We start from the raw sequence: 16,534 nt of genomic DNA, 5'->3' as shown, positions 1-16,534 counted from the left end.
TTGCTGCTTGGTTTTTATAAGAAGCGATGATTATCCTCTTAATTTAATTAATTAAATATTTAATTTGAGATTAGATAGGTGTTTGGTATTATGCAAGATGCCAAAAGAGGGATGATATTCAGACATTATATCTAACGGGAACCTAAGATTGGTTGACATCAAATTCTATAACCGATAAGTTGCTAACTGGTCGGAAATAGAAAACTTCTCAAGGTTTTGATCAATTACTTCACTATAAATTAACTTCCAAACACAATTTTGTTATTAAATCGTCTTTATTCGATCATCAATTCTAAATAACGCATTATAATATGTTGTAATTGAGTTTAATACTAGTAATCATGTTTAGAAAATTAAAAAAAAAATTCTGTTGTGATTTGAAACACACCAGTAAAATCTAAATCTGGTGCTATTTAAAAATAGAAAAATTGAATATGAAATTATGACAAATGATTTTTAGTAGAATTCCATAACTGAAACAATAAAAGTCCAAATATAATATAATTATTTTAGAATTCATACAAATGTTATCAAAATTCTAAACACCAGAAAATAACAAACAATTGTGTTTTTATTTTGCACTAAATAATGATACTTACATAATAAAAGTCTTTTTTAGATTAAAAAAAAAAAAAGAAAGTTGCCAGTTAGATTTTTTCGGGCGTAATTATAAAATAAGATTTGTTCTTGTGGTTTGAGATTGAGACTATGGATAAATGGAATATGATGACGATCGTCGTTCGATGCCAAGTTTTGATCTGTGTCACGTCACAGTTCCTGGACCTATTGTGTTTGTGACTTTTTTACCAAACGGTCCATATTCTTTTGAAGTAGCTTTTTCTAAATTTCATAAATATTTTATTCTTCTTACAATTATGATAAGTCAATCAATTGTTGCACTTTATTGATTACAATTCATAGATTTGTATTACCCCTATCTTAATAGTTTTACCTTTTTACCCAAAACCCAAACATTGTAAATAATTATTTTCAACAAAAAATTTGTCTGAGCATTATAAATAGTGTCTCTTAGATACTATTTTACCATTGGTAAATCTTAATTGTTTTTCGTTAAAGCAATTTTCTTAAATTTTAATATTGTATGATGCGAGAGCCACATAAACTTAAAGTTGGTTTGTTGTTAAATTTGAAAATGGAATGGTATAACTTTACATGCTCATCGTTATCCTACCGATGAATTGAACCGGGCGTGGCACATAGATATTCCATTTGCATCCAAACAAACCAGGTGCACAATATTCGTTTTTTTCGTCATCCGCACAATATACGTATCCGATCTATTTTAAATACCTAATCTTATTCGCTCAAATATTCAAATGTAATTGTTGGTAAATTAATGTTTGATCAGTCAAAAAAATATAATAATAATGTTTGAACCGTGTTAAACCATAAAATATGTGATGTAAAAGTTTTCACAGAAGAACACTCGCTTTATCAGTCCATGTTTGACGTCAAACACAAAAATCATTTAAATCTATATAGCTAGAATAGAATTAATCATTTTTATTAGTATCCAGGAAAAAAAAATCAAATGGAACTGATGTAATTACTTATTGGATAATGGTTGCTGGAAAGAAAAAACTACTCGCTCCGTTTTTTAATATAAGTCATTTTAGAGAAACTTTTTTGTTCCAAATTATATGTCGTTTTCGGTTTTTTATGTAACATTTATTAGTAATTAATGTTGTCTGACCAATGATAATATATTTTCTATTTTTCTATTGGTTAAATTATGGTTAGGTAAATAATTAATGATGTCTTTGTTTCGAAAATATAAGAAATTAATGATTTTCTTAATCTATGTGCATACCTTCAAAGCGACTTATAATAAAAAACGGAGGGAGTAAGAATTAAGATGTCGCAATTAAATCAATGATCATATTGAAAAATAAAATTAATTAATTAATAATGATTATTTCATGGTTTCCCTCTGTGACAGAATTTATTGATTTTCTAGTAAGTGCGACTTCAGAGGTTGAAATTAATTCAGAGACAGTTAGGTCAGATCCGTGTGACTAGTAAGACTCTACTAAAAAAAAAAAAAATTATATCAAGCAAATCCAATTATTATTCTTTAAATGTAACTGTAAGCAAGAAAGTGTCGAAACCAATTTGATCAAGTTGCTTAAGCACATCCGAGTCCACCCGCCAAAAAAGAACGTCATTAACCGATAGGTTAAAAGTTAATCCAGAGAGTCGACTAAACTTAGCTTCTTTATTATTCTATAAACCCACTTGTTAATGTTGACTTTGGATAAAAATAGAACTATTGAAGCTTCGAATAGTGACACAGATAAGAAAATACAGATAAAACAGATCATGGATTAAAAAAACAAATACAAATTAAAAATAATATTATACAAAACAAATGCAGATACAATTGATCAAACTAATTTGTCACATCATTGTCTTTATTTAAGTATTGAAAAAATTGGAATGGTGTAGATTAAATATCTAAAACAAAATACAAATACTAGTTAATATACATATATATATATATATATATGTATATCTCATAATATATTTGTAGACAAAAAAAAATTTGTTGAATAATATTGAATATAAACCTCAGTTATTATTTTTACTATATTCACTTTGTTTAACATATAAGATGTTTTAAAATGATGTTTTCAAATATAATATATTTTCAATTTTGTATGTAACTTTTCACTTTATTAATAATTGTGAAAAAATAATATTTTATAACTGATTGAACTGATTTTAATTTCTATTTTTAGTGATACTTTTGAAGTAAAAACAATTTTGTAAATATTTGTACATTTACCTAACATATCTTATATTTTGGAACAGTGGAAATATTAATATTTTAATAATTAACTGAACCTAATTAATTAAAAAATAGTTTTATAAATTATATTTGCATGCCTATTAATGACATATATTAGAACAATACATTTAGGTTCCGAATGGGAAAAGCGGATCAACGTACGGATCTAACGGATCAAGCGGATCGAGCGGAACAAAAAGCGGATCAAGCGGTTCAAAACATATGTTTGAATGGTGAAAGTAAATAAAAAGTGGTTCAAAATAGTGTATAAATTTAAAATAATATATAATTTTATATTACTTTTTTTTTTATAATGAAAGGTAGTTTTTTTGTCAACTAATGTACAGCACATATTATAGCTTATAAGTTGTTATATATTTTAATAATTAAATTCAAATATTTTGGATTCATTAAATATAATATTCATAATATATTTAAAATGTTACATGTATTTTAGTTCAACTATATTAAAAGTAATGATGAATATAAAAATATTTTAAGTGAAATTCTCTCAAATAATTTTTTTAAGTTTTTGTCACAAAATGAACCACATTTTGTACTATTTGAACTGTCTTATTATTTTGTTAGAAACACAAGTGGATCATGTTCTTTGAGTTGAATGGGAATATAAAGACAGTCGTACCACGTTAGACGGAGGAACCATTTTTGTTTGCTTGCCATTCAAACACTTAGAACAAAAACAACATGTACTCCTTATTTCAAATAAATAATATAAAATATGATAATAAAAAAATAATATATATAGTTTGTTATACATATATTTATATAAGATAAAGTATATGTTTTCTTTTTAATTTTAAAAAAATATTTTTTTTCTAAAAGTAAAATACTACACAAAAGTTAAAAATTACTAAATTTATATTTGAAAAAAATTGTATTTGGTGTGGAAGTGATTGAATGAGTTAAAAAGTGTGATTTTTTATAAGAAAATTGATATATAAAAACAATATGCATTGGTCCTCTCCAAACAGTCTAACTCATTTTCTTTTTGTCTGTGCAGATCAATAACTTAACATTATCTTTAATCTGCATGCAAATTTTTGTTGTTTTACAATGTTTTTTATTATGTAGTTAAAATGTTGAATGACAAGTAAATGCAATATTTTTTATTTTACAAACAGACTGCATTTATTCTGTATTTGGCATGCAATTCGATTCAATACCTAAATTAGATTTTAATTTTTAAGCACTATAATATTACACAGCCATGAACCATCGTATGACACCCTAAACTAGATCTGAAGAATCTTTGTCAGTCCATCAGATTTCTTTCTAACGAACGGTCTGGTCGATCCCATCTATAAACCGTCACTTCTGGATAGTGCTGGGAATATGAATCATTATCCGCGGGCCCCGCCCCATTTGATCCGCTGCGGGGCGGGTGCGGATCGAGTGATTTGAAAAATTTGGTTCGCGGGTGCGGGTGCGGATTGAGTGATTTTTATGCGGGACGGGTGCGGGTCAGCCAAAATTCAGTGCGGGTACCCGCCAACCCGCAAAAACTAAAAAAGAAAAGATTTTTTTTTTAAATATTATTTTTAAATAGAAAATTTTTAAAAAATAATTTAATTTTAATTATAAATAGATTAATATTTATTATTTTTAATAAAAAATATTTAAAATATTAAATTTTATTGTTATTTTTAATAAAAAAATATTTAAAATATTAAATTTTATTGTTATTTTAATAAAAAATATTTAAATTAATAATTTTTAATATTATTAATATTATCCGCGGGTCTAGCGGATCACCCGCGGGTTTTAGCGGGGCGGGTGCGGATTTTATATTTTTTTCTTGCGGGTCAAGCGGATCAAATTTTTTGAGTAAAAAAAATCAGTTTACCCGCGGGTTGGTGGGTCAGCGGGGCGGGTTTGACCCGCAACCCAGCTCTACTTCTGGACACATGTGCTAAATAGTCTTTTATGTCAAAACTCAGTTTCTTTTTTCAACTTTTTCATTAGGTTCCGGAACATAGCCAATTTTGCGGTTTGTGTTCTGCAAGAAGAAAAAACTAGAAAAATTTACTCTAAGAGACACAATTAAAGTTTCCAATTACGCTAAAAGACACATTGGATATTGAAGGCATTTTCTCATGTTAAATTGACCAATAAACCCTTTAACCAGTATGTAAGTGAACTTGGTTACATTTCCTAACCAGAAATAACTGATTAGAAACTGAACCATCCAATAATTCATTTTTCTTTCTTTTTAAAAAAAAATTCAAGTCTTCTTCTCGAAACCAACGAGACCAACTCCTTTCTTTTTTTAAATTCAATTATTTTGCTCTAGATCTAGAAATTGTAAAAATGGAATGTGCTAAATCTTCACCTTTATAATTTTTATTTTGTTTTCGTATTCTTTTTTTCTTGTATCATGATTTGAAATTTAAAACTTATATATATGAGAATCAAACAAGTTAAACGACAGTGACGGTGATGACCACCACAAGACATCGGGGCCGGTGAGTCAGGCTTCGTTGCTTTAACAGCCATGAAAGAACATTTGTCTCGTCAAAAGCTTTTTTCTTCATCCATGACCATCTGCTTCGATCTATACTCCACGCTACAGAACGCTCTACCATCTCTGATGTATTCAAACCAGAACAAAACCACATCTGAAAAACATAAACACAAGTCGTATAATAAAGAGAATTGTGGATGAGAGAATTGTGGACGTCAAAGTTGTGGAAGAAAGATTTGTGGACAAGATAGTTATGGACAAGATACTTTGTGTTAACAATTTTTATAGAAAAGCTATGCAATTGGCTGTTTTTATTTCAAATTTTTGTACAATCTAGTGGAAGCTCAAGTACGCAATGTCTTAGACTTTGTGATCTTACGAACCATGCATGAGAGCATGTGTACTGATTCAAGGATATCTGGAAACTTTCCTATCATCTATAAGGCTCATGAACGGGTGATATGTGGATGGTGGTTATAGATGAATGTATCGTGGATGGGTTTCTCATGGATAGTGTGTCGTGGATGGGGTCTCGTGAATAGTGTATCGTGGATGGATTTTTCGTGGATAGTATGCTGGGTAGTTCATGGATGAATATATCGTGAAGAGTATAAACATAAGTTGAGGAAAAACAAGTTACTCACAATAAAAAATATTAAAAAAACATGGAATTATTAGAAAACAGAGCTTTTGTGTGGAGAGTATAAACATATGCTCAATCTCCATCGCTTTCCACTGTTCACCATCTCTTTCACTATAGCTTCCAAGATAACAAGCTCTGACGAAAACTTTAAATTCTTCACCAACTTTCTCAACCTTTGCAACCCATTAATTACACTCCATAAAGCATGTTTTCTTCCAGCTGTTGATCTACTTTCATCAAAATGATCCGACGTACACGATCAATTCACGTAAATCCACATATCTAACTTTTTGCTTTATGACTTTATCATTAATTGTAACTACAAAGAAACTGAGTTTCCTTACATTTGCATTTTTAAAACAAACAATATTTTCTTTACCAAAAGCAAGGTTATTTCTGTCATGAAAAAGACAGCTGTCAAACTAAAGTGTGTCAAAGTTACATTGTGTCTTATAGAGTAAAGTAAACTCAGAAAGTGTCTTTTTATGTAAGTCTCTCAAAAAACTAACATCCCTAGACTTAGCATTGCGAGCCAAAGAATCCTCTTAATCAAAATGGGATAAATTCCGTATGTCAAATATAAACAATGCTAAAGTTGAAATTGATACATTAAGAAAATCACGTGAAGGTGATATATAGTTGAGATGTTGAAATTAATATTTTCTGAACTACATTTTCTTGTTTATTGGAATGCTATCAGTTTATCGTTCACAATATGAGACTCAAAGATTATCAAACTTCCTTTATTAGCTTAAGAAAATACCTCAAAACTCAAGCTCTAACAACAATCTCTAAATCTCACAAGTTCATGGCACATCTCACCATCTTCTTATATAGAGTTTATTATCCTAATCTCATTAGGATTCATCCTTATCTAAAACACATATTAAATAGGATTAACACAAGTAGTTTCAAGTTTATCTCCAACATTCACCCTCCTAAACTTGAAGACTTCACTCACCAGATCTCTCACTCCAATCAGCTCTCTCATTTCACCAAACTTTGTTTTACCAAGTGCTTTGGTCAGCACATCAGCTTTCTGAAGACTTCCTGCAATATGCTCCACCCCAACCTGATCATTGTCGATGCATTCTCTGATGAAATGGTACCTCTTATGGATGTGCTTACTGCGTCCATGAAAGACAGGATTCTTCGTCAATGCAATGGCTGATTTGTTGTCTATTTTGATCATGACCCTTTCGCAAGGCTTCTCCACAACCTCAGCTAGTAGTTCCTGCAGCCATATTCCTTGTTTAGCCGCCTCAGTAGCTGCCATAAATTCAGCTTCACAAGACGACAACGCAACGGTTTCCTGCTTGCTGGAACACCAAGTTATCAGACAGTTGTTGAGATAGAACATATGACCAGTAGTGCTCCTTCCATCATCAACACATACATTGTGACTGCTGTCACTGTATCCAACCAATGTCGACTCTCCAGTTCTTTTGTACTCCAATCCGTAGCTCGAAGTTCCCTTTACATATCGTAACACCTGCTTCAAAGCTGCGAAGTGTGTCTCCTTTGGTTCATGCATATACCGGCTCAACACTCCAACTGAATAGGCAAGATCAGGACGAGTGTGTAGTAGGTATCGTAAACACCCTATAACACGTCGAAAATCCTTTTCTTCTACGCTTCGCTCTTCTTTAGCTTTTGACAATACCAAACCTGCATCCATCGGGATTAATGTAGCATTGCATTCACTCATGCTCGTCTCTTCCAGTATCTTTCTTGCGTAACTCTCCTGCTTTAGACTAATTCCTCCACCATGTTGCAGTACCTCAATGCCTAAGTAGTATGTCAGTAACCCCAGATCAGTCATCTCAAAGGTAGACGACATGTTTCGCTTGAACTCATGTATCATCTCTGCTTTAGACCCAGTAATCAATAGATCGTCCACATACAAGGCTACAAGTAGAAGATCTTTCCCCGTTCGTAGGCGATACAGAGATGGTTCCTTGGAGCATTTAACAAACTTCAACTCTCCAAGAGTACAGTTTAACTTCTCGTTCCATGCTCTTGGAGCCTGCTTTAAGCCATAGAGTGCTTTCTTGAGTTTGTATACCTTCTCTTTGCTTCCTTCGACTTCATATCCCTCTGGTTGACTCACGTAGACATTCTCTTTCAGCTCTCCGTACAGGAATGCTGTCTTCACATCAAGGTGATGAACTTGCCATCCGTTTGACGCAGCCAATGCGATGATAAGTCGTATTGTTTCTATGCGTGCTACGGGTGCAAAGACTTCCTCATAGTCTATGCCATGGCGTTGGATGTATCCCTTTGCTACCAGGCGAGACTTATGCTTGTTGATGGTGCCGTCAGAGTTACGTTTGACCTTAAAAATCCACTTTAATCCAATTGCCTTAGCTCCTGGTGGAAGATCAACAAGCTCCCAAGTGTTATTTTTAACTATGGATGCGATCTCGTCATCACATGCATCCTTCCACACCTTTTCTTTTGCTGCATCAACAAAGTAATACGGTTCATCATTCACCATAAGCAAAAGTTTTTCACCTTCAATCTCTGCTAGGTAGACGTAATCCTCAAGGTAGCTTGGTTTCTTAGTGATTCGGGTTGATCTTCTAAGTTCCACCTGTGGCTCCTCTGTTTCTGCGTCAGGTAAGGCCAACGGTTCTGATCTCTGAGACGATTCATGCTCTTCGTCATGGTTTGAGTCCACAGCTTTATCACCATCTATATTATCTTCCTCATTCAAACCGTGATTCCCATACTCTCCAAATACCACCTTGAAGCTACTAGATTCATCAGCAACTTCCCGTGATTGACTACTCCAGCTCCACCTCTTGTTTTCCTCGAAGATCACATCTCTGCTCACCACAATTCTTCGGCTTGTTGGATCATATAGTCGGTATGCTTTTGATCCAGGTTCTGTGCCCAAGTGCACAAGTGCTCTGCTTCTGTCATCTAGCTTCTTTAAGTGAGGTGCATCTACTTTAGCATACCCGACACACCCAAACACCTTGAGGTGTTCAATGTTTGGCTTCCGTCCCTTCAGTACTTCGTACGGTGTTGATAACTCCAAGGCTTTGGTTCCAACACGGTTGATAAGGTATGTTGAGTGTCTAACCCCTTCACCCCAAAGAAAATTTGGCACTTGCATGTGTTTGAGAATGCTTCTTGTCATTTCCATTAACGTTCGGTTTCTGCGCTCTACTATGCCATTCTGTTGGGGTGAGTACGGCGCCGTGAGCTGTCTGTTGATCCCTGAAAGTTCACAGAAGGATTTGAACTCATTGGAGGTAAATTCTCCTCCTCTGTCAGTTCTCAAAGTCTTGATTTTCGCCTTTGTCTCAGCTTCTACCATCAACTTAAAGATCTTGAATTTCTCGAATGCCTCATGTTTCTGTTTTAAGAGTATCGACCACATATACCTAGAGCAGTCGTCGATGAGAACAAAAATATATCTGTTGTTTCCTGCTGTGGGCGGGTTGATGGGATCGCAGAGGTCCCCATGTATCAGCTCCAGTACGGTCTCAGCACGATAACTCGAGAAAGATGGGAACGGACGTCTGGCTTGCTTGCCAAGTAAGCATGACGAACATGGGTCTGTCTCAACGTTCAGTTTTGGTAAGCCTAGCACCAGTTGATCTCGTATCATTGACTTCAACGAACTTGCTCCTATATGCCCCAGACGCGCATGCCACATCGCTGAATTAGACATTGTTGCAGCTTGCAAACACTTATCATCCACTACATCCATAAGTACTTTGTAGAGGCGATTAGCAGATCTTTTGGCCTTTACTACAAGATTTCCTTCTTTGTCAACTAAGGTAAGATCTCCCTCTTTCATTTTAACTTCACATCCAGCCTCTGTTGCTTGGCCAAGACTCAAAATGTTGCTCTTAAGTTCTGGAATGTAATAGACGTCAGCTAGTAATTTCTTTGACCCGTCCTGAGTGATGAAAAGTACAGAGCCTTTGCCTTTGATGTCAATCCTCGAGTCATCCCCGAAACGCACCTTCCCTGTTATCGACTCATCAATGGCTTTAAAATACTTCTTTCTTCCTGTCATGTGGTTGCTTGCCCCATTATCCAAGTACCACACTCTTTCATTCTCTGAGCTCACTTCAAGTTCCTTTGGTTTCACATTCCTTTCATTTAAAAATACAACCTCATGAACTAGTAATCTATCTGCCTCTTGAGTATCATCACCTTTCTCAGACTTGATTTCATAAGCCTCCTGAAGTTTCAGCAATCTATCTGGACATCCCGATGCAAAATGTCCGGTTTTATCACACCTGAAACAGGTAATTTTAGACAGGTCTGTTTCGCGATACTGTCTTCCTCTTCCACGGCCTCTGTTATAGTATCTTCCTCCACGACCTCGTCCATTATATTCTCGGTTCGACTGGTAGCTCTGGTTTTCGGAGCTTGCGTACATCAACTTGCTCTGTTCTTCTTGACCACTTCCATCATCTTCACTTATCCTTTCTTCATAAGCCTTTAGTCGTCCCACTAATCCTCAAACGTGGTGTCATTGAGATTAAGAACTTGTTCTAGCGACGCCACCATATGTATGAATTTCTTCCTTGGCAGGCTTGACAGAAACTTCTTCACCATCTTTGTTTGATCTATGTTTTCACCCAGCGATGCAGATTTTGAACTTATTTCTGATAGCTTGCCGACAAAGTCATCAATGGTTTATGTTTCTTTCATCTTTAAGCGATCAAACTCTGCCGTTAGGGTTTGCAAACGAGCTTCTCTCACCCTGTCTGCTCCTAGGTGACGAGATTTGATAGCAACCCATACTTTATTTGCCGTAGTCAACTCTCCAACCTGTAAGATGAGTGATTCAGGAATAGATTGAAAAATAAGAGCGATAGCCATGTCGTTCTTGTCGCTCTCCACTGATTCTGTTTCCACGATCTCCCATACTTTGTAAACCTTTAGTAGAAGCTTCATACGGATTGCCCACACAGTGTAGTTTGCCGAGTCTAGCATAGGGCAACTTATCGTAGAGTTTCCTACTTTAGGTTTCACGGTCACAGGAACAATATCTCCCATCTCTTATGCGATGTTTCAAGCTCTGATACCAAATATCAGTTTATCGTTCACAATATGAGACTCAAAGATTATCAAACTTCCTTTATTAGCTTAAGAAAATACCTCAAAACTCAAGCTCTCACAACAATCTCTAAATCTCACAAGTTCATGGCACATCTCACCATCTTCTTATATAGAGTTTATTATCCTAATCTCATTAGGATTCATCCTTATCTAAAACACATATTAAATAGGATTAACACAATTAGTTTCAAGTTTATCTCCAACAAATGCAACGCAAGTGTACATTCTTCGGAAATACGAGTAGAGATTGATAATGAAAATTGAGATTTATGCACTTGTTTTATAAAACAAACTTAGTCGATTATGAATAGACCATTGCTCGAGAATACGTATGTAATTTTGATATATACACAAATACAATCATATACAATATATATACCGACAACAAAAATAAATAAAACACAATATAGATGAGGAAAACGTACCGATATGGCTGATGCAATATGAACATGAATGAAATTTTAAAAGTAGGTGAGGGAAAACGACAAATAGTCAAAAAGAAGGACCCACACGGCAAATATGAGTGGATACTTTGTTTGGCCCAGATAGTCGGATGAGTGTCAGCGACTCATTCTTTTCTTCAAACCTCAAATCATCATCTCGAGTCCCCTAACAAATTTGTAAAGAAATCTTCCAACAATTATTTATTTTCTCTCTTTGCAAAAGCAAAAGTTTTTTTTGTTTATGATAAACAACTTTTAACACTTAAGTATAGGTTTGGGCAGGGATCCGATATTTAATTTTCAAATTTTTTTCTTCCAAAAAATACGGATATCCGGAAAAACAGAAATTCAAAAAATAAATAGATATTTGTTGAAATTTATGAATACTACCAGATATCTCATCCATTTTAATTAATATAAATAATCTTAAAATTCTATACAAATTTGTTTTTTAAAATATTTTTTTGCATGACATATAAAATAAAAATTAAAAGAAGTAATGAAACTACATATTTTGTAAAAAATTCAAACTTATTTAACAATTATAATAACACAAAATTTAAGAAAGAAGTTATAATTGTCATAATTTTTTCTCTTCTTTTTATGTGATACTTTTATATAAGTAATAGTGTGAACAGAATTTGTTAAATCATATGTTAGAATAATAATTCTATAAATTTATAAATTTAAAACTTTAAATATAATCAAGATATACTTATATATATATATATATTGTCGGATCAGAGCGGATATCCGCTTTTTAAAATTTTAATATTTGTGATTTGTTTTGATTTTAGCAGATATTGATTTTGATTATTTGCTTTATTTTGAAAGTTTATGGATATCCATAATTTTTGAATCGAATCGAAACAAATAATGAATCAAATCAAATTTAACGTATATACATAAAACTGTTTCTCAGACGTACGAGAGCTAACGAATGAACTCACTAAAGGTTAACATTTAAATTAAACAAGTTCAATGTGTGGTTCTCTCATGAAATGTCAGTTCTGCGTTCGAAAAGTTGGTTTGTTCGATATTACATATATATATCACTAGTACTAATAATATTCTTATTAATGGTGAGATATGTTATATGAAGGATGTCATGCTGACACAATGATGAAATACATAAGATTACAAAACCTATATATGTATTTCGCACCATTACAAAACGATGATACAATCGAAAAATCATTATGGCGTGATAGACACGTGGGGTAGTGACCTCCATGAATATTATTAGCAGAGAAAAGAAACAGGCTTCTTACATAAAAAATATGCTAGTTAGTAGGGCAATGGCGGTCAAAAGAAAGGCGCTTTGATTATTCCGTTCTTATATTATTAGTGTTTTTGTGCTTAATATCAGTCTTCTTTGAAAAAAAAATACAAAAGAATTGACTAAAACAAAAAGAGAAATCGGCCAAAAAAACACTGAACTTTGCGGGAATTGCCAAAAGAAACCTGTACTCGAGCCTGACCAATAAAACCCAGATCTTTTGTTGACTTTTTTAGTTAATTCACAAACTTACGGTTGACTAACCAGATTAACACACCGTTAACCGACAGTTAAGACAGTGTTAACTCACCGTTAATTACTTCCGTTTAGTGAAACTACGTCGTTTCATTCAGTTGTTTTGTTAAACACAAAATCTCAAGACGACGTCGTTTTGCTTAATTAAAATTGTTGTTAGCTGGACTCGAACCCGTGCACTCGTGGTCCTACGGGGGTTTTGCCACTGAGCTAGTGGACTTTTCGGAAGATTATCACACATGTTTATTTTTATTGATCAAAAGATGTGTTTGATTTCAATCAAACAAAATGAAACCCGTGTTTGAACGTAACCCTAATTTCTCAAATCGATTTGGGGATTTCTCTTGTAATGGTGAGGAGATGGTAAAGACGAAGTTCACAAGGAATGGAAGGGAGGTAATGATTTTCGGAGCGATGAGGAATTTCGATTACGGGAGTGACGAAGCGGTTCAAGAGTCGAAGAAGGGTGGAGAACGCGATGCTTCTGTGAGTTTGTCATCGCCGGAGAGATCGAGGATTCGTAAAAGCGTTGAAGGGATATCGATGTTGGCATCTACAGAGGTGTCGAAGGCGTCGAAGACAAGGCGGGGAACTTCATATGGGTCGCCTGCGTCATCTCCGGAGAAGACCACGAGGAGGGGAACTTCATATGGGTCGCCATCTCCGGTGAAGGCCACGAGGCGTGGTTCAACTCTGTCTCCTAGAGTTTCGAAGAAGCAGAAGGTAAATGTGGCTCCTTCTGGTGATGACAGAGAGGAATGGCCAGAGACTGAGATGTTGGCATCAACAGTTGCGAAGAAGACAAGGCGGGGAACTTCATATGGCGGGTCGCCTGTGTCTCCTAGACAATCGAAGAAGCAGAAGGTAAACTCGGAGAGGAGTCTAGGTGATGATGGTGATGACAGAGAAGAATTTCTCCAGATTGAGGAATTTGGGGATATAGGTGATGATGGTAGGGAAGATGAGAACGGTATTGCTGGCATTGAGGAAGTTGGTTGTACAGATTTGAGTCTTTATTTTGGTGATAAAGCAAAAAATGATGACTGTGAGGTTGATGAAGACGAAGGCGATGATGATGCATGGGATGATGATAAAATCCCTGATCCTGTGTCATCAGATGATGAGAATGAAGAGGAGATGAGACCTGCGCAAGCTTACAGAGAAGACACTGATCCAGAGGAGCTCCTTCAGCTAGGCAAGACATTTTCAGATGCTGAGGACTTCAAACATGCTTGTCTGAGGTATACCCTGAAAACCAGATACAACATCAAGTACTACAGATCCAGTAGCTTGAAGATGGGTGCAAAATGTGCCGCTGAGATGAGAGATGATGAGGCTCCTTGTCCCTGGATGGTCTACTGTTCGTATGATAGGAGGAAACAGAAGTTGATGGTAAAACATACGTCAATGACCATAAGTGTGAGAGGACAGGGTATTCCAAGATACTTAAGAGGTCAGCAATTGCAAGTCTATTTGCTGAGAGGTTAAGGCTGAATCCTAAGCTCACGGCAAAGGAGATACAGGCTGAGATATTGAGGGAGTATAAGATGGAAGTTTTAGAAAACTCATGCATTAAGGCCAAGACGAAGGTGATGAAAGAAAGGAGGAGACCCATGAAGAGCATTTTGATAAAATCTGGGATTACCAAGCAGAGATATTGAGGAGCAATCCTGGATCAACCATGGAAATTGAGACCATACCAGGAGCCACGGTTGGAAGCAAGCAGCGGTTCTATAGACTCTACATGTGTTTCCAAGCACAAAAGGAAGCATGGAAGAAGACTTGTAGGCCTGTTATTGGCTTAGATGGAGCCTTTTTGAAATGGGACATCAAGGGACAGTTGTTGGCTGCGGTTGGAAGAGATGGAGACAATAGGATTGTCCCTATTGCTTGGGCTGTAGTGGAGATAGAGAATGATACAAACTGGGATTGGTTTGTGAAGCGTTTGGCCTTGGATTTGGGATTGGAAAATGGGAACGGCTTTGTTATAATGTCTGACAAACAAAAGGTAAACACTTTGCTTTCATGATACTCAATGAATGTTTGATTCTTGTTTCTGATTTCTTTTTTTTTTTCTGATCTTGTAGGGATTAGTGAAGGCAGTTCATACCCTCCTTCCAGAAGCTGAGCATAGACAGTGTTGTCGCCATATCTACGAGAACTGGAGGAAAGGTGGAAAAGATCTAAGGTTACAGAGGTTCTTCTGGTTCATTGCAAGGAGCTACACTCCTGGTATGTTCAACTACAACATGGACGAGCTTAAGAACTATGATCCTGGCGCACATGCATCTCTGATAAAGACAAAGCCAGAGACTTGGTCTAGAGCTTTCTTCAAGATAGGCTCCTACTGCAATGATAATCTGAACAACTTGTGTGAGTCCTTCAACAAGACCATCAGGGAGCCTAGGAAGAAACCTCTGCTAGACATGTTAGAGGAGATTAGGCGCCAATGTATGACTAGGAACTACAATAGGTCTAAGATGGCTAAGGACAGGAAGACTAGGTTCACCCCAAAGACACATAAAGAGTTAGACAGGGTTGAGAAGAAGTCAAAAGAATGTAGTCTGCGTTGGGCAATTGGGCCAGAGACTGAGGTGGAAGATAGAGACCAGTCTTATGTGGTGAATTTGGAGAATGAGACTTGTGCATGTCGAAGCTGGCAAATGAATGGTATTCCATGCATCCATGCTGCTAAGGTCATCCTTGGCGTGGGAAGAAAACTCTCTGAATTTGTTGCTCCTTTCTACACAACCTCTAAGTGGCGTGAAACCTACAGTTTTGGGATCAGACCTGTAAATGGGATGATAGAGTGGCCTCGGACCAATAGATTAGGTGTGATTCCACCACCTAATCGAAATGGCAAGCCTGGTAGGCCTAAAAACCATGATCGAAAGAAGGGAACCAATGAGACAGTGTCTACTACCAAGCTGAGTCGTGCGAACAGGGTAATGACATGCTCTAATTGCAAAGAAGAAGGGCACTACAAGAATACATGTCGGAAGGCTTTTGTTGAGAGTCCACCTAAGAAACCAAGAGGCAGACCAAGGAAATATCAGGTTAGGGTCTTAGTTTCTATCTCATTGTTTTTAGCTCTCGGTAATGTGTCTAACAATTCATTTATATGTTGCAGGGACTACACTTTGGCGAGTCACAAGCTCAATCCTCAGAAGCTCAAACCTCACAAAATCAATCCTCACAAGCTCAAGCATCAGCATGGGAAGTTCCTCAATCTTCAGAAGGTCAATCCTCACAAGCTCAATCATCACGATGGGAAGTTCCTCAATCCTCACAAGCTGAAGCATCACAGACAGCAGCGTGGGGAAGATGGTTTTTTTAGATGCTTGTGTGTTGTTTATGATGGTCTCTGTCTGAATGCTTTCGTTGTGTGTTGTTTATGATAGTGTCTCTGTCTGAATGCTTTTGGAACAAGAACTACCTTTTTCTTTCTTTTCTTCCTGCTGTTTTAATTTGAAACTGTCGGTTATTATCTTTGTGTTTTCATCATGATGGTCTGTTCATTGGTGTGTTCATTTGT

General features: G+C 35.6%; 1 protein-coding gene across 2 annotated transcripts; it reads left to right on the top strand.

Annotated features, from left to right (window-relative positions):
- Positions 1-14,615: 14,615 nt before the first annotated feature.
- Positions 14,616-16,479, top strand: LOC106361887. 2 transcript variants are annotated; one of them, XM_048739804.1, is made up of 3 exons: positions 14,617-15,007; positions 15,087-16,055; positions 16,130-16,479. In XM_048739804.1, the coding sequence occupies exons 1-3, from the start codon at positions 14,681-14,683 to the stop codon at positions 16,334-16,336; spliced, it is 1,503 nt and encodes a 500-aa protein (XP_048595761.1). In that variant the 5' UTR covers positions 14,617-14,680; the 3' UTR covers positions 16,337-16,479. The 2 variants fall into 2 exon arrangements, with proteins under 2 accessions (XP_048595760.1, XP_048595761.1); XM_048739803.1 differs by having other exon boundaries at positions 14,616-15,007; positions 15,087-16,423.
- The last annotated feature ends 55 nt before the right edge of the window (positions 16,480-16,534 follow it).

The sequence above is a fragment of the Brassica napus genome, chromosome A9 (assembly GCF_020379485.1).
Source record: "Brassica napus cultivar Da-Ae chromosome A9, Da-Ae, whole genome shotgun sequence".
Taxonomy (NCBI): domain Eukaryota; kingdom Viridiplantae; phylum Streptophyta; class Magnoliopsida; order Brassicales; family Brassicaceae; genus Brassica; species Brassica napus.
The sequence above is the reverse complement of the archived record's forward strand: the minus strand, read 5'-3'. Positions and strand labels throughout refer to the sequence as shown.